The sequence below is a fragment of the Mesoplodon bidens genome (genome assembly GCF_964165515.1).
Source record: "Mesoplodon bidens genome assembly, chromosome: 14".
Classification (NCBI taxonomy): domain Eukaryota; kingdom Metazoa; phylum Chordata; class Mammalia; order Artiodactyla; family Ziphiidae; genus Mesoplodon; species Mesoplodon bidens.
In genome coordinates, this window is record NC_138170.1 from 10,641,106 (window position 1) to 10,665,034 (window position 23,929).

At 38.9% G+C, this 23,929-nt stretch overlaps 1 protein-coding gene across 1 annotated transcript in view; it reads right to left on the reverse strand.

Moving 5' to 3' along the window:
• Positions 1–15,240, reverse strand: part of CHMP3 (charged multivesicular body protein 3) — a 58,222-nt gene extending 42,982 nt beyond the window's left edge. The window contains exon 1 of the mRNA XM_081254225.1: positions 15,077–15,240. Coding sequence (XP_081110351.1) covers positions 15,077–15,121 — 45 coding nt within the window. The 5' untranslated portion in view covers positions 15,122–15,240. The remainder of the gene's footprint in view (positions 1–15,076) is intronic.
• Between the last annotated feature and the right edge of the window lie 8,689 nt (positions 15,241–23,929).

The window sequence follows — 23,929 nt, forward strand, 5'->3', positions numbered from 1 at the left end:
ACACTCCCAAACTCATTCTATGAGGCCACCATCACCTTGATACCAAAACCAGACAAGGATGTCACAAAGAAAGAAAACTACAGGCCAATATCACTGATGACCACAGATGCAAAAATCCTCAACAAAATACTAGCCAACAGAATCCAACAGCACATTAAAAGGATCATACGCCATGATCAAGTGGGGTTTATTCCAGGAATGCAAGGATTCTTCAATATACGCAAATCATTCAACGTGATACACCATATTAACAAACTGAAGGAGAAAAACCATATGATCATCTCAATAGATGTAGAGAAAGCTTTTGACAAAATTCAACACCCATTTATGATAAAAACCCTCTAGAAAGTAGGCATAGAGGGATCTTTCCTCAACATAATAAAGGCCATATATGACAAACCCACAGCCAACATCGTCCTCAATGGTGAAAAACTGAAACCATTTCCACTAAGATCAGCAACAAGACAAGGCTGCCCACTCTCACCACTCTTATTCAACACAGTTTTGGAAGTTTTAGCCACAGCAATCAGAGAAGAAAAGGAAATAAAAGGAATCCAAATCAGAAAAGAAGAAGTAAAGCTGTCACTGTTTGCAGATGACATGATACTATACATAGAGAATCCTAAAGATGCTACCAGAAAACTACTAGAGCTAATCAATGAATTTGGTAAAGTAGCAGGATACAAAATTAATGTACAGAAATCTCTGGCATTCCTGTACACTAATGATGAAAAATCTGAAAGTGAAATCAAGAAAACACTCCCATTTACCACTGCAACAAAAAGAATAAAATATCTAGGAATAAACCTACCTAAGGAGACAAAAGACCTGTATGCAGAAAATTATAAGACACTGATGAAAGAAATTAAAGATGATACAAATAGATGGAGAGATATACCATGTTCCTGGATTGGAAGAATCAATATTGTGAAAATGACTCTACTACCCAAAGCAATCTACAGATTCAATGCAATCCCTGTCAAACTACCACTGGCATTTTTCACAGAACTAGAACAAAAAATTTCACAATTTGTATGGAAACACAAAAGACCCCGAATAGCCAAAGCAATCTTGAGAACGTAAAACGGAGCTGGAGGAATCAGGCTCCCTGACTTCAGACTATACTACAAAGCTACAGTAATCAAGACAGTGTGGTACTGGCACAAAAACAGAAAGAGAGATCAATGGAACAGGATAGAAAGCCCAGAGATAAGTCCACGCACATATGGTCACCTTATCTTTGATAAAGGAGGCAGGAATGTACAGTGGAGAAAGGACAGCCTCTTCAATAAGTGGTGCTGGGATAACTGGACAGGTACATGTAAAAGTATGAGATTAGATCACTCCCTAACACCATACACATAAATAAGCTCAAAATGGATTAAAGACCTAAATGTAAGGCCAGAAACTATCAAACTCTTAGAGGAAAACATAGGCAGAACACTCTATGACGTAAATCACAGCAAGATCCTTTCTGACCCACCTCCTAGAGAAATGGAAATAAAAACAAAAATAAACCAGTGGGACCTAATGAAACTTCAAAGCTTTTGCACAGCAAAGGAAACCATAAACAAGACCAAAAGACAACCCTAAGAATGGGAGAAAATATTTGCAAATGAAGCAACTGACAAAGGATTAATCTCCAAAATTTATAAGCAGCTCAATAGCAAAAAACAAACAACCCAATCCAAAAATGGGCAGAAGACCTAAGTAGACATTTCTCCAAAGAAGATATACAGACTGCAACAAACACATGAAAGAACGCTCAACATCATTAATCATTAGAGAAATGCAAATCAAAACTACAATGAGGTATCATCTCACACCAGTCAGAATGGCCATCATCAAAAAATCTAGAAACAGTAAATGCTGGAGAGGGTGTGGAGAAGAGGGAACACTCTTGCACTGCTGGTGGGAATGTGAATTGGTACAGCCACTATGGAGAACAGTATGGAGGTTCCTTAAAAAACTACAAATAGAACTACCATATGACCCAGCAATCCCACTACTGGGCATATACCCTGAGAAAACCATAATTCAAAAAGAGTCATGTACCAAAATGTTCATTGCAGCTCTATTTACAATAGCCCGGAGATGGAAACAACCTAAATGTCCATCATCCGATGAATGGATAAAGAAGATGTGGCACATATATACAATGGAATATTACTCAGCCATAAAAAGAAACGAAATTGAGCTATTTGTAATGAGGTGGATAGACCTAGAGTCTGTCATACAGAGTGAAGTAAGTCAGAAAGAGAAAGACAAATACCGTATGCTAACACACATATATGGAATTTAAGAAAAAAAATGTCGTGAAGAACCTAGGCATAAAACAGGAATAAAGACACAGACCTACTTGAGAATAGACTTGAGGATATGGGGAGGGGGAAGGGTAAGCTGTGACAAAGCGAGAGAGAGGCATGGACATATATACACTACCAAATGTAAAAGAGATAGCTAGTGGGAAGCAGCCGCATAGCACAGGGAGATCAGCTCGGTGCTTTGTGACCGCCTGGAGGGGTGGGATAGGGAGGGTGGGAGGGAGGGAGATGCAAGAGGGAAGGGATATGGGAACAGATGTATATGTATAACTGATTCACTTTGTTATAAAGCAGAAACTAATACACCATTGTGAAGCAATTATACTCCAATAAAGTTGTAAAAAAAAAAAAACAGGCAAAGGGCATAAACAGACATTTCTCTGAAGGAGATATACAAATGGCCAAAAAGCACATGAAAAAATATTCAACCTCATTTGTCATTAAGGGAATGTAAATAAAAACCACAAGATACCACTTCACGTAGAGCATATTGACTATAATAACAGAATTGGCTATAATCAAAAATATAAGTGTTAGCAAGGAGAGAAATATGAACACTTGTACATTGCTGGTGGGAAGGTAAAGTGGTGAAGCCACTGTGAAAAACGGTTATGGAGTTCCTCAAAAAGGTAAATAAATTCTATTCCTAGGTATATACCCAAAAGAATTGAAAATAGGTACTCAAAAAATATTCATATGAAAATGTTCATAACAGCACTATTCACAACAGTCAAAAGGTTGAAACAACTCAAATGTCTATCACTGGATGAATGCATGAGTTGTGAGATATGCATGCAATGAAATATCATTTGGCCATAAAAAGGAAGTAAGTACTAGCTACATCATGGATGAACCTTGAAAAGACTGTAGTAAATGAAAGAAGCCAGACATAGAAGGCCCATATATTGTATGATTCCACTTATAAGAAATTAGAATAGAAAACAGACTCGTAGTCACCCGATGCTGGAGGGAGGTTAGAATGGGCAGTAACTGCTTAGAGGGTACGGGGTTTTATTTTAGAGTGATGAAAATGTTTTGGAACTAGATAGAGGTGGTGGTTGCATGTTATGAATGTACCAAATGGCACTGAACTGTTCAGGGTAAAATGGTTCATTTTATGTTATGTAAATTTCACATCAATGAAAATAAAGAAGTAAAGAAAGAAAAAAGAAAGAGAGGGAGTGTGGGAGAAAGAAAGGAAGGAAGAACAGGAGGGTAGCTGTATTAAGACAAAGCAGACTTCAGAACAAAAAAACTTATCAGAGCAACAGAGGCACTAAGTAAGGATTCAATAAGAAAACAAAACAATCCTTAGTGTGCATGCACCTAAAAACAGAGCATCAAAATATATGAGGCAAAAACTGATAGACCTGAAAGGGGAAATGGACAAATCCATGTTATAGCTGGAAAATTCAAAACCTCCCTTGAGATAATCAACAAATGGAACAGAGAGGAAATCAGTAAGGATATAGCTGACCTGAACGGAACTATCAGTCAACTTGATCTAATTAACATTTATAGAATACTCTGTCCAACAACAGAACACATAGACTTCTCAAGCTCACATGGAAACACTCCTCAAGACAGTCCACTTTCTGGGCCATAACACACACTCTAACAAATTTTTAAAAAATAGAAATCATACAAGGTGTGTTCTGACACCACAATGGAATGAAGCTAGAAATCAGTAACAGAAAGATAGCTGGAAAATCCCCAAATTTTGGAGATTAAACAACACACATCTAAGTAACACATGGGTCAAAGAAAAAGTCTCAAGGTAAATCTAAAATTATTTTGAATTAAATTAAAGTGGAAGTAAATACAACTTATGAAAATGTGTAGGGTGCTGCAAAAGCATTGGGAAGTTAATTTATAGCATTAAATGCATATATTAGGAGAGAGCTAAACATCAATAATCTAAGATTCCACCTTAGGAAACTAAAGAAAGAAGAGCAATTTAAGCATCAAGCAAGCAGAAGAAAAGAAACAATAAAAATTACAGAATCAATGAAATTGAAAAGAGGAAAGTACAATAATAGAAAATCAATGAAACCAAAATCTGGCTCTTTAAACAGATCAATAAAATAGATAAACCTTTAGCCAGGCGAACAGAGAAAAAAAGAGAGAAGAAAAGTTTACCAATATCAGAAATGCAAAAGGGGTCATCACTATTGATTCCATGGAGAATAAAAAGATAATAAAGGAATATTATGAACAATTCTATGCTCACAAAGTTGGTAAATTAGATGAAAGGTACCGATTACTTGAAAGCCTACTAAAACTCACACAAGGAGATGTAGATTATCTGAATAGGCCTATTATTATTAAAGCAATTGAATCGGTAGTTAATAACTTCCCAACAAAGAAAGTATCAGGCCCAGATGGTTTCACTGGTGAATTCTACCAAAGATTTAAGGAAGTAATGATAACAATTCTCTACAAAATCTTCAAGAAAATATAAGAGTGAATATTTCTTAACTCATTCTATGAGGCCAGCATTATCCTAATATCAAAACCAGATAAAGACATTACAAGAAAGGAAAACTACAGACCAGTATCTCTCATGAATGCAAAAATCCTCAACAAAACGTTAGCAAATGGAATGTAAAATTACATTAAAAGAATTATAAACCACAATCAAGTGTGATTTATTCCAGGTATGCAAGGCTGGTTCAACATTCAAAAATCAGTCACCATAATCCACCACACATCAATAGGCTAAATAAGAAAAATCATATGAATTGACACAGGAAAACCATTCTCCTATACTCACAATAAAAACTTTCCACAAACCTAAATAAAAGGAAGATTCCTCAATGTAATTTAAAAAAACCCCTGCAACCCCACCCTCACCCCAAACTATAGCTAACATCATAATTAATGGCAAGAAATTAGAAGCTTTCCCCCTAAGATAAGGAACAAGGCAAGGATATCATCTCTCCCTACTCCTATTCAACAGCGTAATGAAGTCCTAGCTAGTACAATAAGGAAAGAAAAGGTACCCAAATTTGGGACAAAACAATTAAACTGATGTGTGTGTGTGTATATATATATATATTTGTTTATATTTATATTTATATTTATAAATATTTGTTGTTGATTCTTTGGAATGGATATTAAAAAATCTCCAAGAACTCCAAGAATTAACAAGCAAATATAGCAAGGTCATAGGACAGAAGATTAATATACAAAAGTTAACTGCTTTCCAATATACCAGTAATAAACAATAGGAATCCGAAATTTAAAAAACATTTACCATAGCACCAAACAAAACAATAAAACACTTGGGTAAAAATCTAACAATACGTATAGAATGTACATGTAGAAAACTACAAAACGTTAATGAAAGAAATCACAGACATATAAATAAATGGAGAGATATTCCATGTTCATGGATTGTAAGACTAAACACTAATATATCAGTTCTTCCCAACTTCATTTGTAGATTCAATGCAATCCCAATCAAAATCACCAGAATCGATTCTGTAGATATCAACAAACTGATTTTAAAGTTTATATGGAAAGACAAAAATGCCCTGGAGTAGCCAAGACAACTGTGAAGAAAAACAATGCTGGAGGATTCTCCATTACCCAACTTTAAGACTTAATATAAAGCTACAGTATTCAAGAGAGAGTAGTTGGCCAAAGAACAGACACATAGATCAACAGACCAGAATAATTAGACCCACACAAATATGCTCAACTGATGATATAACAAATAGATATTTTTTCTCACAATTGAAGGAAACTAGTTTTTAAATGCCCTAAATTCAAATCTTCCCAATAATGCTGATTAAGCTCAATCTCCATTTTATTAACGTCCAAAATGCTAAATTCTACTTTCTGTTTATACTTGGTGAATTATATCTACGATTAGAACCCTGAGGCATGAATTGGAGCAATTTAATCACTACATAAAAGGTGGCAACTAGCCAATAGAACAATTTCACACAACCACCAGAAAATCTTGCTTTCCCCAAATGTTAGCAATAGTCAGAAAAATAAAGAACATAGTTTCTGAACTTGGTCTTCATGTCTCAGCTTAAGTGTTACTTTGGGAGGCCTTCTGTGACCCCTGGGATAAGTTAAACCCACTTGCAGTATAATTAGGCAGAACCCTATACCTCCTCTCTTTTGTAAACATTACATTAATTATATTAAACTAACATAATTATATATAACTAATATACTGATATTAATGTGTATACACATTATAGACTGTATGGCTCCAGCAGGTCAAAGACCTTTTCTTATTCACTAACCCCTTGTGCCCCTGGCACAAAGCAAATGCTCAATAGTTATGTTGAATTTAACTGCATAAAATATGTGTTGTGAAGAAGAGGCATAAAATTTCAGTCATCAGAAACACCAAAAGTCTATGTTTTTAAATGTCAAAGAGAAAAAGGTTCATAAAACTGGTCAAAATTTTTTCTTTAACTTACAAAATCAAAAGGGATTTTGTGAAAGAAAAAATTCCTAAGAGAAACGGGAATAACCCAAATTATCCAGCCATGACCCAGATCAGTAGTCCTCAACCTCACTCCACACAGAAGTTACCTGGGACATTTAAACAATACCAATTTAATTGGGCTAGTAATAGAGCCCAAATGATAGGTAGTACTTAAAATTTCTTCAGGTGAATCTAATGTTCTGTTATGGTAAAATACAGTCCAGTACAAAAAGCTCAAGAAACTGTCTCAAACAAGTCTCGCAACTGGAAAGATCACTACAATAAACAAAATGAAAACTGATAAAATGGAAAATTAACAAACCTTTATTTAGTACCAATAGGGTTTTAGTAATAAACAAAAAGCATTTATAATTCATAAGTTAAGCAGAACATAAGGAGTACAGTATAAAGAAAAATCAGGGCTTCCCTGGTGGCGCAGTGGTTGAGAGTCCGCCTGCCGATGCAGGGGACACGGGTTCGTGCCCCGGTCTGGGAAGATCCCACATGCCGCAGAGCGGCTAGGCCCGTGAGCCATGGCCGCTGAGCCTGTGCGTCCGGAGCCTGTGCTCCGCAAGGGGAGAGGCCGCAACAGTGAGAGGCCCGCCTACCGCAAAAAAAAAAAAAAAAAAAAAAAAGAAAAAGAAAAATCAAACTGTAAATCAGACAGTATGCTGTGAAAACCATAAGAACTCTACAGAGAATTTCACACTATCAAGATATATACTTTATTCAAATTCATTCATAGAGTCTACTACATGTCAAGCCAACTAGGCACAGGAAACAAAAACAAATAAAAGTGTGTTTTCTATAAACAGTGTGGAAACAAATGGTAAGCCAAATAGAAAACAAAATGATTGAATCCCTGTTCTCATCGTTCATTGAAATTAATTAAGTGGATTGAAGACTTAAATACAGAATGCAAAACTATGTTACTTTAAGAAGACAGTATAGGAGAATACCTTTATGATTTCAGATTAGGAAAGGATTTCTTCCTTTTTTTTAGGAAAGGAGTTCTTTTAAAAGACACAAAAATCAATAAGCATAAAGGAACAGACTGATATTCTTATCTATACTGAAATTAAGAATTTTTACTCATCATAAGATACCATTTAAAGGAAGGGAAAAGTTCAGAAAATTGGAGAAGCTATTTGTAACCACATAAACGGGAACAAAAGCATTTATAAAGCCTTGGTATCCAGAATATATACAGACCTGTATCCAGGATACATAAATACTTCCTAAGAATCAATGTCTTTTTTTTTTTTGAATTCTGAACTTTGTATGTGAAAACCCACAGGATGAACGTGTCTCTGCATGATGTTATCTTCTTCCAGAGAAGACCTAATTTGCTTCAGGCAAACATCTAGCCTAAGAACACTGACAACTGGTTATTAATTAAGCTTAATAAATCCAATCAGGGATAGGGATGATCTGACACTGGACATCAGTCTTTGTAAAGGCCGGTTTATTTCCAGCTCACTGTTACCACTAAGGTGTATCCTTTCAGAGTTCTAACCAAAAGCCTTGGGGACTTAAATGAGTCCCTCATCCTTGGTGTGCCCTGAACTCCAATTTTTGAACCCCCTAACCACAGGATGTCAAAATCTCTCCTCAAATTCTCAGTTTCTCAACACTGCATGAGGAATTAGAGGATCATCTTTAGGGAGAAAAACTGGTCCCAAATGACTGGGCTCATGTAATTGAGCTTCCCACTTCTCTCAGATCTTGATTTTGCAATTCTTCACTACCTTGGTAGTTTTCAGTAATTTCAAATAGTTATACTTTTAATCTAGCTCTTCTAGTTATTTTCAGCAGGAGGATTGGCTGAAAAAACCTAGTCTCTAATTACCTTCATGATTTTTTAAAGAATATATTTCTTTCTTCTAATTAAAAGGCCTAGAAGCAAGAACACTCCAGTAGTAATAAGCACGATGAGCACCTAAATTTTGGTTTCTAAACACCATTCCCACTAAAAGAAACTTGTACTCCTTGGAGAAATGGTTGATTCCACGTATCAGGGTGGGATATACAAATCACACTGCTATAGACAGAATGTTTGTATCCTCCCAATTCTGATGTTGAAATAGTCCTCAATGTGATGGTATCTGGAGGTGGGGCCTTTGGGAAGTGATTAGGTCATGAGGGCAGAGCCCTCATGAAATGAGTTTAGTGCCTTATAATAGAGACTCCAGAAAGCTTGATCCCCCTTTCTGCCCACATGAGGGCACAGTGAAAAAATGGTCATCTACGAACTAGGAATCAGGTCGTCATCAGACACTGAATCTGCGGGTTCCATGATCTTGGACTTCTCAGCCTCCAGTACTGTGAGAAATAAATTTCTACTGTGTATAAGCTACCCAGTCTGTGGCATTTTGTTATAACAGCCCAAATGGACTAGAACAGATATATAGTTAAAAGTAAATTCCCCTCCCACTTTTGACCCTCAGCTACCTAGCTCCTCTCCCTGAAGGTGATGTCTGTAAACTAGGACTTTGGGTATCCTTCAAGATTTAAAACATACATAAAACTAGAAATTAGCCAAAAGCAACAAATATAAGTGAACTTAGGTCAAAAATTGCCTACTCTGATCACTGTCAGATGGATATAGAGAAGATGGTCAATTAGGGTATCTTCAAATGTGTAAGCATTTTCTCTCACCATTTCTACTTCATGAAACAAATATTTGATAGACACCTTACTCTTATCAAGGGAGTTCAACACTATGCTGAAAAGTAGATGATAAGAAAAACGCGATCCTTGCTCTTAAGAAGCTTACGATTTTGCTGAGGACATGAAGTAAAAAAGAAAGTGTTCTTCCTGGATAACACTTTTTCTAATGTCTTCCCTGATCCCCTGAATTCTGTCTAAAACCACACTCTGTGGTTCCTTCCTCTCCATCACCATCCTGTCAAAAATCTGCTCTTTTCCTGAACTCTCTCAATTTCAGTTCATGATACCAACACTGAGTGGGATGATGGATTTGATGGCGGTGAGGTTAAACAGAAACCTAAGAATCATCTTTGCACTTTCATCCCATATCCAGCAGATAAGCAAATTCTGACTAAATATTTCTAAAACTTGGTATCCAGAATATATAAATATATATATATATTTATCCTAAATATTTCTAAATATTTATATTTAGAAATATATATATATCCTATATATATACATATATATCCTATATATATATCTATCTATATATCCTAAATATATATATATCTATATATATATTTAGGATATATAGATAGATATATATATATTTAGGATATATAGATATATATATATATAGGATATATATGTATATATTTAGGATATATATATATTATATATATTTAGGATATATATATATATATTAGGATATATATCTATATATATATATCTTAATATTTCTGAATATTTATATATTTATATCCTAAATATTTATCCTAAATATATATCCTAAATATTTCTAAAACTCCTCCTATCCTTTCCAACCCCACTTTTGCTCTCAGTTAAGACCGGCATCATCTCTCATCTGGGCCACTTAATTGCTCCATACCGAAGCCTCCTCCCTCCAATTCTTGCTCCAGACCACTATTCTGAACGCTCCCCGTCCTTCGCAGGCATGACACATAGGCCCTCATTAATCTGCCCTCTACCTGCCTCTCCAATTTAACACCTCACCACTGCCATCACTCCTCCTGCATCCCACTCACATATAACCTTATTGCATCCTTTAACCATTCTAAACTTTTGTCTGGTTCCTCCAACCTCCATTCCACACTGCTATACCTTGCATCTGCAGTTTATTTTGCTTGGAATGCCTCTTCTTTCCCAGTCCTATACCAACCCATCCACCTGGCTAATGCCTCTTGTGACAAGACCCAGATAACCTCCCTGACCAGGTCCTCTTCCCTACTCTGAACAGTAAGTTACTCCCCCCACACACTGTGACATCATAGATCTTGTACATACTTATATTATTGCTCTTATTTACCCTAAAATATAAGCATTTGTTCACATGTCAGCCTCCCCCAAAACTTGGTATTCTTTGAAGTTGTCCTCCGGTGTCTTATTTTTGCAAACCTGATGTCAACCCAATATACACTAAAATATCTCAATAAACGTTTGTTGTATGAACTAAGTGAATGAAGCCTTCTCTTTTCCTCCATCTCCCTTTCTCATTTTCTTCCCCCTTCGGATAGCAACCCACAACCATGTGTCATGACTCAGTCTATGGATATAAGTTACTTACATGATTTCAGAATTCTGATGCCATAAAAGGTGACTACATGTTCTACCCAAAGGCTAAATTAGCAAAGTCCCTAAGTAAGGACAGCACAATTTTCCAGCAGAACCTTGGGTCCAAGAGAAGAATCTCTTTCAAGCATAATCTCATGTCCTCTTGATTCCCATCCTAAGGCAGTCTCAGTTTCTAAATGGATTACAAGGCTCATCCTCAGCAGGCCCAATCCAGTCTTTAGTTGGACACTTTAAGATAGAACAAGTTTCACCACTAAGATGTCTCCACCAAAGTATCTGAGACAGCTGGGGGCAAAGACTTTAGTCTGTAAAGCCCCTTATACAGCTAATGTTTCCCTGGAATATCCCTTGAAACACTGCTCATCTTAAAACTACTTGACTTGAAACCTTACTTTATCTTATTCTGATACTCATTCATCACACAATATTTATTTAGCACCTACTCTGTGCTGCATTCTTTACCAAAGTTCTGGGGTCATCACCCATAACATAAATATGTATATGTGACATGACCTGACTTGCCTGACCTGACTTGTCACCATGGCCTAAATGACAATGATGATGGTGTGGCATGGCTGCACCTGGCCCCTGCTTATTCTGTGCTGGGACCTCATCTTCCAGTCCCCAGTGGAAGGCATACTATAAATTCATCCTAATTCAAGAGTTGCCCAGCTGACTCTACAGCATTTAGTCGGTTCTCTTTTTCTTCTAACTCTTCTCTCTCTGCCAACATTATCTTGGATTTTGGTTTGTTTTTTAAGTTTCCATTATTTAGCTTCTTGTATGAAGTTGAATTTTTAATTTTTCTCCTTCTCCCTCTCAAAAAAATGCCAAACTAAAACTAAAATGTCAGACATTATTTGTCTTCTTATTCATATATTGGTTCTCGATACTTTGCCTGTGCTTCCACAGCTCTACGGAGAAAAAAGTATTTCTAATTCCTGCTTTATTGGCACTTTCTGGAATTACAAATTCAATGCTAAATAATTGTGGCAGGTGACAAAACCATTTCCTCATAAATCACAAGGTATAAAGAGCTTGGTAGAAGCTGAATGTAAAGCAAACAGAGACACTCTTCTGACAAATTAGAACAAGGTGTAATTAGAACTCAAAGGATAGCTTGGAGTACTGTCAGGAAGAGGAACTTGAAGAAAATCTTGGGCAGGGTATCTCCAGTACCAGTTAAAGTAAATAATCTAACACTAAAATTCCTACGAAAGGGTCAAGAACCTGGATTTCCCAGGTGGTCCAGTGGCTAAGACTCCACGCTCCCAATGCAGGGGGCCTGGGTTCGATCCTTGGTCAGGGAACTAGATCCCACATGCATGCCACAACAAAGATCCCTCGTGCTGCAGCCAGGACCCGGCACAACCAAATAAATAAATAAATATTTTTTTAAAAAAGGAGAGAGAGTCAAGAAACAATTCACAGGCAGGAGGCGTGTGGAAAATATGATAGTGGAGGGCTAAATCATTTTTTTTAAATGTACAGCTTCACTCTAACGTTTTTTAAAATTAATTAATTAATTTTGGTTGCATTGGGTCTTCGTTGCTGCGCACGGGTTTTCTCTAGTTGCATCAAGCAGGGGCTACTCTTCACTGCAGTGCACAGGCTTCTCATCGTGGTGGCTTCTCTTGTTGCAGAACATAGGCTCTAGGCGCGCGGGCCTCAGTAGTTGTGGCACGTGGGCTCAGTAGTTGTGGCTCGCAGTTCTAAAGCACAGGCTCAGTAGTTGTGGTGCACAGGCTTAGCTGCTCCACAGCATGTGGGATCTCCAGGACCAGGGCTCGAACCTGTGTCCCCTGCATTGGCAGGCAGATTCTTAACCACTGCGCCACCAGGGAAGTCCCCCAAATCATTTCTAATCACACAAGTCTGGGAGTGATCACTCCAACCTCTGAACTCCTGTAACTATATATATGATACCCAATCCAGACTTGTTCTTGAAATGCATATCTTACTTGCTAGACGATACGTTCTGTGGCTGTTTATTTCATCTTTATAATATCCTTCTGGCAGGCACATTTAAAAAAACAATCTCGTGCATCAACCCTGTGATTTTCACGTTTTAACTTACTTTCACAGGTAGGCTACCCTATTGGAAGAGTATAAAATCTTCGAGCTCTTAGCAATTACATTTATCATTTAAAAGCAGTCTCAGTGCTATTCAAGTAATACATATACTAAGAACAGATTAAAAAGTAATGAGACTGTTTTCCCATAATCTTCTCATTTTATGAATGGGAAACCTAAGACCAAACACTAAAGGTAATAATCCTTCCTAACGTCAAAAATACACTTCTACAATAACAAGCACCTCAGAATATATACATGCCACAAAATGTGCATCTATATAATGCTATACAGTTTGAAAAGTAATGTCACATACTCTTACCTCATTTAAGCTCCACAATTTTTATTTTACCAGGGAGTAAAACTGCGTAAGTTGCCTGAGGGAACTAGTAATTATTGAGTGCCTACTGTTCTACTACCCATCATTAACAAATACGATCAACATCCACACATATTTTACGTGCCAACAACCTCATGATGCACATTTTTTTTTTTTTTTTTCAGTACGCGGGCCTCTCACTGTTGTGGCCTCTCCCGTTGCGGAGCACAGGCTCCGGACGCGCAGGCTCAGCGGCCATGGCTCACGGGCCCAGTGGCTCTGTGGCACGTGGGATCTTCCCGGACCGGGTCATGAACCCCTGTCCCCTGCATCGGCAGGCGGACTCTCAACCACTGCGCCACCAGGGAAGCTCACGACATTGGTTTTTAAAACAGGTCTGCTAGAGCTGAACATGTGAGACTATTTATTAAATGAAAGATTTTAGGTTTGTTTCCCATTATGTGTAAGTCTGTACTGGGTGCTGTAATTCTTCTCAAACTTTAATGTGCATACGTATCACTGGAGATCTTGTCAGAATTCAAATTATGATTCAGTAGGTCTCGAGTAGGGCTCAAGATTTCTAACAAGGTGCCAGGTGATGCCGATATGGTTGGTCTGCATTTTGAAAGCAAGGTTGGACTTCTGTGGTGGCACAGTGGTTAAGAATCTGCCTGCCAATGACAGCAAGGTTGTAGAATATATAATTTACCCTGGGAGTTCCCTGATAGCCTAGCGGTTAGGATTCTGGGCTTTCACTGCCAAGGCCAGGGTTTGATCCCTGGTCGGGAACTGAGATCCCATGAGCAGCCTGGGGCGGCCCAAAACAAAAACACAAATTTACCCTAACTAGCACTACTAGCTAAAACTTAACGTCCTTTCATCTTCAATGACCCTTAAGTGATACTATTATCATTCCTACTTGACACCCAAGACAAAGGCTCAGAGACATTAACTTTGCCTACATCACAAAGCTGATGTGTGCGGAACCAGATTACAAACTTAGGCACACGGACTCCACAGGGCACTCAACCGCTCCACAGTATCCCGACGTGATCGCAGTTGACAGGCAGATTCAGAAGTCTAAGCCAGACGCAGAGTTGTTATCTCCTGTACCACTCTTCCGAGTGGGGACCCTGCTATAATTGTGCGTCTGGTGTCAACAGAACGTTGGAGGGCAGGGGAAAGAGATCCAGAGCCTCCCTCTCAATACGGCGCAGTGGGTGGGGAACGGGCGGCACCGTCCCGCGGCGGGGACGGGGTCCTCGGGGTACCACGCTCGGAACCGGGGTACGCCAGTTGTCCGCGGGCGGGAGTGAGGGGGCGGGGCCTGCGCCAGGGAAAGGTTCCGGGCGGGACGTACCAACGCGCGCCGGGGAAAGGGTTCCATAGGCGAGGCCGACGCTGCTGCCTCCGCGCCCGGAGCCGAGGCCGAGGAAGTCTTAACCCGGCCCTCGGCTCCCTTGTGGAGTGGAATACCAGGGTTCTCTTTCGCTACAGCCGTTTCCTAAGAGACTTCCTCCGGCCCCTCAGTCGAGTGGGAGGCCCCGGAAATGGGGGCCGAGCGGCACCTGGCCAGCCGCTGGGGGGAGACCGTCCAGTCGTTTACCAACTCTATCACACCCCACGCAAACCCACCCACTCCGGTGCCGCCGCCATAGCCCTTACCAGCTCTTTGGGCGGCTTCTCTGGGGTTTTTCCAAACAGCCCCATGGCGAACTGAACTCGTCTCACCCCTCCCGGCTTTCCGTTCCCTGCACCCAGGCAGGTCACGGGCAGCCGCCTGGGCGGGGCCGCTGAGAGGCGAGGAGTCGGGGCGCCAGGAGCAGGGAGCGGCCGCGGGGAGCCTTGGTGCGCATGCGCCGAACTCATGCGCAGACTTGGGTCGGCGGAGTTTTGTTAGAAAGATTGAGGCGATTGCGCACTTTCGGGGAGGGGACTTGTGGGCCCAGGTGTGTTCTCTTGACGCGTAGAGGCGGTTCCTCTGAAAGTTGCGAGTTTATTGACTACACCTGGTGATTACAGCTGTGCCTGCTCACCTAAACCTGTACGTTGTGGCATCAAACGAGGTACAATACTTTTACAACCACTTTCCTAACATCTTTATCCTGTCCCGTAGGCACCCCACATGCAGCGAGCCAGAAATGACCTCTTCCTCCCGGCAGACCTATTCCTCCGCTCTGTGGTCACTACCGTGACCTAGTCACTAAAACCTGGACATTATCTTTCCTGCTCCTCTTACCAAGTCCCAACAATTGTAACTTTCCTTTTTGTTTTAAACTCCAGCCCTCCCCTTTCATCCCAAGTGTCACAGCTTCTGTTCGGGCCTTCGCCATTTCCAGCGTGAATAATTCCTACCTGCCGCGTGTGTGTGTGTGTGTGTGTGTGTGTGCGTGCGTGTGTGTGCGTGTGTGTGTGTGTGTGTGTGGTCCTGCAGTCCACATAGACCATAACCTTAATCAAATTCTCAGAGGACTCTGTGACTAAAAAGGACTAGTCGCATTTACCTGGGCAATCTCTGATTGAACCTACAATGGTGATCTGATGGCTGCTGTCATTACCTCCTCTCTTGACGGGTAGAGTCATTTAGTGCCTCAACCCCATACTCCCATCTCCGGTGGGAATGTAAAATGGTACTACCACTCTGAAAATATTTGGGCACGTTCTTTAAATGATAAATGTACATCTATCTCATGCCATTCCACTGCTAGCTATTTATCCAAGAGGAGAGAAGAGTATGTTCTTGCAAAGACTTGTACAGGCCTCCTTATTGGTAATTGCCAAGAACTGGCAATAATCCAAATGTCTATCAACAGGTGAGTGGATAAACCAATTGTGGTAGATAATAAAAAAGAACAGACTTGATACATGCAACAACATGGATGAATCTCAATTATGCTGAGTGAAAGAAGCCAGAAAAATAAAAAGTACATTTTGTATGATTTCATTTCTATAACATTCTAGAAGATGCAAACTATAGTGACAGAAAGTAGATCAGTGGTTGCTAGGGCACAGGGCTTGGTTTTGAAAGAGGCAGGAAGGAGGGATTGCCAAGGGACATAAGGAATATTTGGGGGGGGTGATGGATATTATCTTGTTTCTGGTGATAGTTTCACAGATACCTACAGTGTTAAAAATTGGACACTTTAACATGGAAGCAACCTAAATGTCCATCAGCAGGTGAGTGGATAAAGAAGATGTAGTGTACACACACACACACACAATGGACTATTACTCAGCCATAAAAAATGAAATAATGCCATTTGTAGCAACATGGATGGACCTAGAGGTTATCATACTAAGTGAAGTAAGTCAGACAGAGAAAGACAAATTATCATATGATATGATATCATTTATATGTTGACTCTAAAAAATGATCAAATGAAATTATTTACAAAACAAAAACAGATGCACAGACATAGAAGACAAACTCTTGGTTCCCAAAGGGGAAAGGAGGAGGAGGGATAAATTAGGAGTTTGGGATTAACAGAAACACACTACTAAATATAAAATAGATAAACAAGGACCTACTGTATAGCACAGGGAACTGTATTCAATATATTGTAATAACCAGTAATGGAAAAGAATCTGAAAAAGATTACATATATATACAAAATTGAATCACTTTGCTGTACACCTGAAACTAACACATTCTAAATCAACTATACTTCAATAAAAATGGACACTTTAACTATGTATACTTTATGTCAACATACTTCAATAAAGCTCTTTTTAAAAAAATAGCAGTATATGTTCACTGTAAAAAGTAAAACCTACAACTCACTTCCTCAGGGAAAAAGGTCTCAAACTACTTATAGTTATAATATTAAATAGTTTGTGTGAATTCTTTGTGATCTTTCCTTTGGAGAATTTTTTATATATATTTTTACTTATTTGGGAGCATGTTGTACATATTGTTTTGCAATCTTCTTTTTAAAAAATTTTTACATAGATTTTCATTGATATTAATATCTAGAGCTAAGGGATTCCAAAGCAGGAATGTACTAACATTTATTTAACCATTTCCTTATCGTATGACATTAAGTGGTTTCCAGTTTTCCCCTTTAGCAATAAAGACACAGTTTAAAATTTTAAAGTACTACCAGTATTCTCAATACAGGTTGCACAGTTTGAACTACTAGGGTGTGTGAGAGTACCCTATTCCCTAAGTCCTTGCTAACAATGAATTTAATCAGTATTTAACATTTTTGCCAGCTCGAGGATATAAAATATTGTTTTAAATTTTCATTTCTCTGATTACTAGTCTAGATGAGCATCTTTTGGTATATTTGTTGGCTCTTTGAATTTCTTCTGTGCATTGCCTCTTCGTATCCTTTGCCCATTTTCCATTGAATTGTCTCCCTTTCTTCCTTCCTCCCTTCCTTTTATTTTTTTTTTTTAGTGTGATGGAGCTCTCTGAAGATGAGAAATCTGTAGAAATGTTTTTAAGTCTCCTTCATCATATCCCTCTTCTTTTTTCTTGAGAATGAACTATAAGGCAGAAATTTTTCAGGTGGGAGGTCACTGGACTTCCAATTAGTCAACAATATTTATTAAATGCTTACTATGTGTCAGGCATTCTATAGGCTGTAAGAAAACCACGATGAACAAAAAAGAACCTCATACAATCTGATGAGAGGGACAGATACTAAACAATGGTGATAAATAAAATTGAGTGAATTACCACAAACGTGTAAAATTCTGACTATAGGAAGAACATGGTGTTCAGTGACTCTTCCCTGAGCATATTTTGCTTTATTGTGCTTCACGGATACTGCATTTTTTTTTTGCAAATTGTAGGTTTGTGGCAACCTTGCATCAAGCAAGTCTGTCGGCACCATTTTTCCAATGACATTTGCTCGCTTTATGTTTCTGCGTCACATTTTGGTTATTCTAGCAATATTTCAAACTTCTTCATTATTAGTATATTTGTCATGGTGATCTGTGATCAGTGATCTTTGATGTTACTATTGCCAAAATAATACAACTTGCTGAAGGCTCAGATGATGGTTAGCATTTTTTAGCAATAAAGTATTTTTGTATGTACATTTGTTTAGACATAATGCTATTGCATGCTTAATAAACTACAGTATAGTGTAAACATAACTTTTATATGCACTGGAAAACCAAAAAACTCGTGTGACAAGCTTTCTTGCATTACTTGCTTTGTTGTGGCAGTCTGGAACCGAACCCACAATAACTCTGAGGTGTGCCTGTATCAGCTGAGGCCTGAAGGCTGAGCTAGCAGAGGGGTGAAGAGTTTCCAGTGCAAAAGAAACCCCATGTGCCTAAGAGCCTTCCCAGTTACTAGGGGCTGGAGATTTGGGGCCACAGGCACTTCATTTCCTAAAGGTGCATTTGTTCTAAAGTTGGTCATCGAGGACAAAGAGGCCAAACAGAGTGCGGAGGACGGTTTGATTTGGTTTGTGGCATCTCACAGAAGTACAGAGCCCAAAGCTACCGACAGAGCCTTAAAAACACATCAGTGCATTTGCTCCTCAGCGACTGGAAGGGCACTATGCATCTTCCACGCATTTTCCAGGCTCCACACTTAGAGCAACATATACTTTCTATTCGTGTCCTGATACTGCCTTGGCATTGGACAAAGCTGTGGCTGCGGCTGAATTTTGTCCTTCCTACATAGACCTCAGGAAGCATGCACCGGATCCTCCCACCTGCTGAGACGCACATCTGAGGGGGTGGGAAGAACTAAGTGAGCAGGCATTCTAGCTCTTTGCTCCTGCCAAACACAGCAAGTATTTAACAGGATCACACTCCCTTGCCATATGTTCACATAGACATTTATGCACACACATTTTAAAAGGTTTTATATGCATTCTCCTCCAGTTCCCTGAAAAATATGATATATAGATGCATATCTTTGACGTGAAAGTTGCCTCAATGCCTGATGCTTTAAGTATTTCCCTAAATTTGAAATGAGAAATAGAAAGGACTGTTTTCCCTTCATTCCCCAGACTGTCCTTGCTCATTTCAGTAAGATTTCCTACCTTAGTGAGCTTCCTGGCTCACAACTGTTCCCCATTCACCAGGTAGACTGTTAACTGAAATGCTTTGGGCAAGAAAGTCACAACCCAATTCCTGGCAGGAATTTTGACCTAATAAAAACAAGATACACCTTGTTTTATACAACAGATGGACTCTGAAAATGTTAGATATAAACTGACCTTTGGGAAATTGAATCCCCTCCCTTGCCTTATATAATAATTTTGGAGTGGATTTCTTAATTTCTGACCAACCTTCAGGTGTGAGGGACTCCTAACCACAGTTTATGACTTGAGATAAGGCAAAGAAAGACCTTGAGTCATCTCCCCACTTGCAACCTTCTTCCACCAACCTTACAATGACTCTTGTATTAGATTCCTAGTGCTGCTATAACAAAGTATGACAAATTAGGTGATTTAAAACAATTTATTCTCTCGCAGTTCTGGAGACTAGAAATCCAAAATCAAGGTGTCAGCAGGGCAATGCTCCCTCTGAGACTCTGGGTAGAATTGCTCCTTGCCCCTTCCTAGGTTCTGGTGATGGCCATCAATCACTGGCTTTCCTTGACTTGCCACTGCATCACTCCAGTCTCTGCCCCTGTTGTTATGTGGTGTTTGTATTAGTCAGCTTGGGGTGCCAAAACAAAATACCATAGACTGGGTGGCTTAAACAACAGAAATTAATTTTCTTGCAGTTCTGGCGGCTGAAAGTCCAAGATAAGTGCCAGCCTGGTGACAGCTCTCTTCCTGGCTTGGCCTTCTTGCTGTGTCCTCACATGGTAGAGAGAGGGAACTCTAGTGTTGCTTCCTCTATGAGCACTAATCCCGTCCTGAGGTCCCTACCTCATGACCTCATCTAAACCTAGTCATCCCCCAAAGGACCCATCTCCAAATACCATCACATGGGGGGTTAGGGCTCCAAAATATAATGCAGTGGGGGAGGACACAATTCAGCCATAGCAATGTTCTCCCCTCTGTGTCTCTTCTTATAAGCACACCAGTCATATTGTATTGAGGGCTCACCCTAAGCCAGCATGACCTCATCTTAACCAATTACATCTGCAATGACCCTATTTCCAAATAAGATCACGTTCTGAGGTACCTGGGGTTAGAACTTCAACACATCTTTTGAAGGGGTACATTTCAACCTGTAACAATCCTCATTTATACACATGGGTCCCCCACTTTAAAGAAGAAGGTGATAGAGGGTGGAGGCAGACTGGTCAGCTGAATCCTTTAAAAACAACAACAACAAGCTTCTGTCCTCCATGAGTGGCCCCAAAGTAGGGACAGTTTCCACTTGGGAGGGGTAAGTAGATACCTGAGGACTGACTCTAGCTTGGAGGATGTACCTTTCCCGGGAAGTCACAGTAATCACTGCAACCATCCCACACTGCCATCTAGAGCACCATTTCCACCACCAAAGCTCCTCTCATGGGAGGTTACATGCCTTTCCTTATTTCTCCACAGCACAGCAGAGACAAAGCCTGAACTTAAAAAAAAAAAAAAAAAAAAAAAAAAAAACGAGCTGAATTTTAAAGGAATACTTTATTAAAGTCTCCAAAAATCAGTATCACAGTATCAGAAATGGAAGAGTAGCATCCAACTCACACAGTCAACATTACGGTGGACTGGATATTCTGAAAAACTCACTGCAAACACATAGAGAGTCTTGATAACATACAGCCAGCATTATTTTATGTGCATGGTTGATCTCTCAAAAAAGTAAATCAGTAATATCTGCCAATAACAGAAGCCAAGAACCCTGTTTGTGTACTGTAAAAAGAATATGAAGCCTCAGGGCTTCCCTGGTGGTGCAGTGGTTGAGAGTCCACCTGCCGATGCAGGGGACACGGGTTCGTGCCCCGGTCCGGGAAGATCCCACATGCCGCGGAGCCTGTGCATCCGGAGCCTGTGCTCCACAACAGGAGAGGCCACAACAATGAGAGGCCCGTGTACCGCAAAAAAAAAAAAAGAAAAAAAAATTGAGACCCGCTGAAGATAGGAGTCATTAAGACCTCATCCTTGGTGAAAGAACAGGCTAGAAGAAAAGTCTTATCTGCTAGCAAAGGGGACCAAGAAGAAGATGTTTGTTTTAGGCCACAGCTCTGATGAAAAAAGTAGAAGACCTCTTTAAAAGATCATAATTAGGGAATTCCCTGGCAGTCCAGTGGTTAGTACTTAGTGCTTCCACTGCAGGGGCATGGGTTTGATCCCTGCTCAGGGAACTAAGATCCCATATGCCGTGTGGTGCAGCTAAATAAATAAATAAATAAATTTTAATAAGAAAAAATGCCAGTAAAAAAATCATAATTATAAATCTGCCCTCATGTGGGTTTAAATTTATACTACTCACATACTGTTGGAAATCCCAACCCTAGATATTAATTTGAACTCTTCCTTGGTTGATAACATCACGAGTACCTGGCAGAAGCACAGTAAGCTCATTTTGAAGGAACATACCCCAAATCCAGGCACTGTAGTATTCCTACAGATTAAGATAAACAAGAATTACCAAATGCACAAGGAAACAAACATCTAAGGCCAAGAGTAAATTTAAAAGGAATCATAATTATAGTCCAAAGGACATCAGATATTAGAATTCTCAAATGCAGAATAAAAATGTTACACTTAAAATGTTCACAGAAATAAAAGAGGGACTTGAACAAGAGACCACAAAAATGAAAAAGAACCAAAGAATTTCTGATGTAAAAAAAAATAACAAATAAAAAACCTCAGTCACTGAATAAACCTCAGTGAATGAATTAAGCAACAGATCACACATTACTAAAGAAAGAATAAGCGAGTAGGAAGATAGATCTGAATTATCCAAAATGCTTTGGAAATAAACTAAGACGTGAGTATACAGGAAAGAAGATGAAACATGGATGTTGGAATGTGGATATCCATTACATGTTTAATTGAAGTTTCAGAAAGACTGAAATAAAATTATTGGAGAGAAAAGATTTTGAAAGGATAAAAGCTGCGAATTTCCCCAACTTATCAAAGATATTAATCTTAAGACTCAAGAAGTATATAAATTGCAGGCAAGGTAAATTTTTAAAACTGTGCATTAAAGTGGCAGTACAAAATATCAAAGACACAGAGAATACTGTAAACGTAACCAGAGAAAAAAATAGGTTACATACAAGAAGACAACAGTCAGACTGACAGTACCCTTCTTAACAGCCACAATGGAAGATGAAAGAAAGTGAAAGAACATCTGCAGAGTGGTTAGAAAAGAAAACAACAAAAAAACTATTAACTTGTAACTGTATACCTTGCTAAATTATCATCCCCAAATGAGGCAAAATAAAGACATCTTCAGGGGAAAACTAACTAACAACTGACAAAAAAATCCCCCAACAAATTAACACTAAAGAATTTTTAAGAATGTGTTTTAGAAATAATAACAATGATCTTTGCAGGAAGGCCTCAGATACAAGAAGAAATCATGACAAATAATTTAGTGAACATATGGTTAATGTAAAAGCTTATTGAATAAACAATAATACTGAATTTGGAGAGTTAAAAAGATAAAACTAAAACTTTCTACATTAGTAATATGAAAAATGAATGGGAAGTCATTGGAGTTAAGATGATCAAAGGGGATTCACATGCCTTCCCTTATTTCCCATTAGCAATGAGATACTGAAAACAAGACATACTTGATCTAACATTCTTTGGGAAGGAGTAAAGATATTGAATAATTTTATGTTTTGTTTGTTTGTTTTTTGGCCACACCATGCAGCATGTGGGATCTTAGTTCCCCAACCAGAGATGGAACAAATGCCCCCTACAGTGGAAGTGCAGAGTCTTAACCACTGGACCGCCAGGGAAGTCCCAATAATTTTAGATTTTTAAATAAATTTGTTAGACCTGTAAGGCTAAGCTGTGAAATAAAAGCAAGCTTCCAAAATAGTAAAGGAAAAAATGAAATTAAAAATACTAATCTAAATAGGAAAGAAGACACAGAAAAGTCAGGAAAAGTAGAAGTCACAAAAGAGAATGGTATAAATGTCATAGCTATAATATTATCAGACAAAATAGATTTTATGGCAAAATAACTTTTTTGGGATAAAGAAGTTACGTAATGATAAAAATTTCAATTTACCAGGAGGCAAATCATAGTAAGAAGGAGGAGGAGGAGGGAGAGGGGGAGGAGGAGGAGAGGAGGAGAATCTGTCACCAGAAAACTACCCTAAAAGAAAGGGATGTCTCTAAACAGAAAGTTCTCTAAACAAAAAGGTAACAATAAAAGAGAGACTCTAGGAACATTAGGAAGAAAGAAGAATCCAAGTAGTCAAAAATATGGAAAAATACAGTAGGCTTTTGCTCCCATTTTGTCTTCCAAAATGTGTTTGATGGTTGAAGCAAAAATTACAACCCTGTCTAATGTGGTTCTAAATAGAGGTAATACTTAAAATAATTATATTATAAATAGGTGAGGGCAAAAGGACCTAAAGGGAGGTAAGATTTCTATACTTGAATTGGTAAAATGATGACATCAGTTGACTGT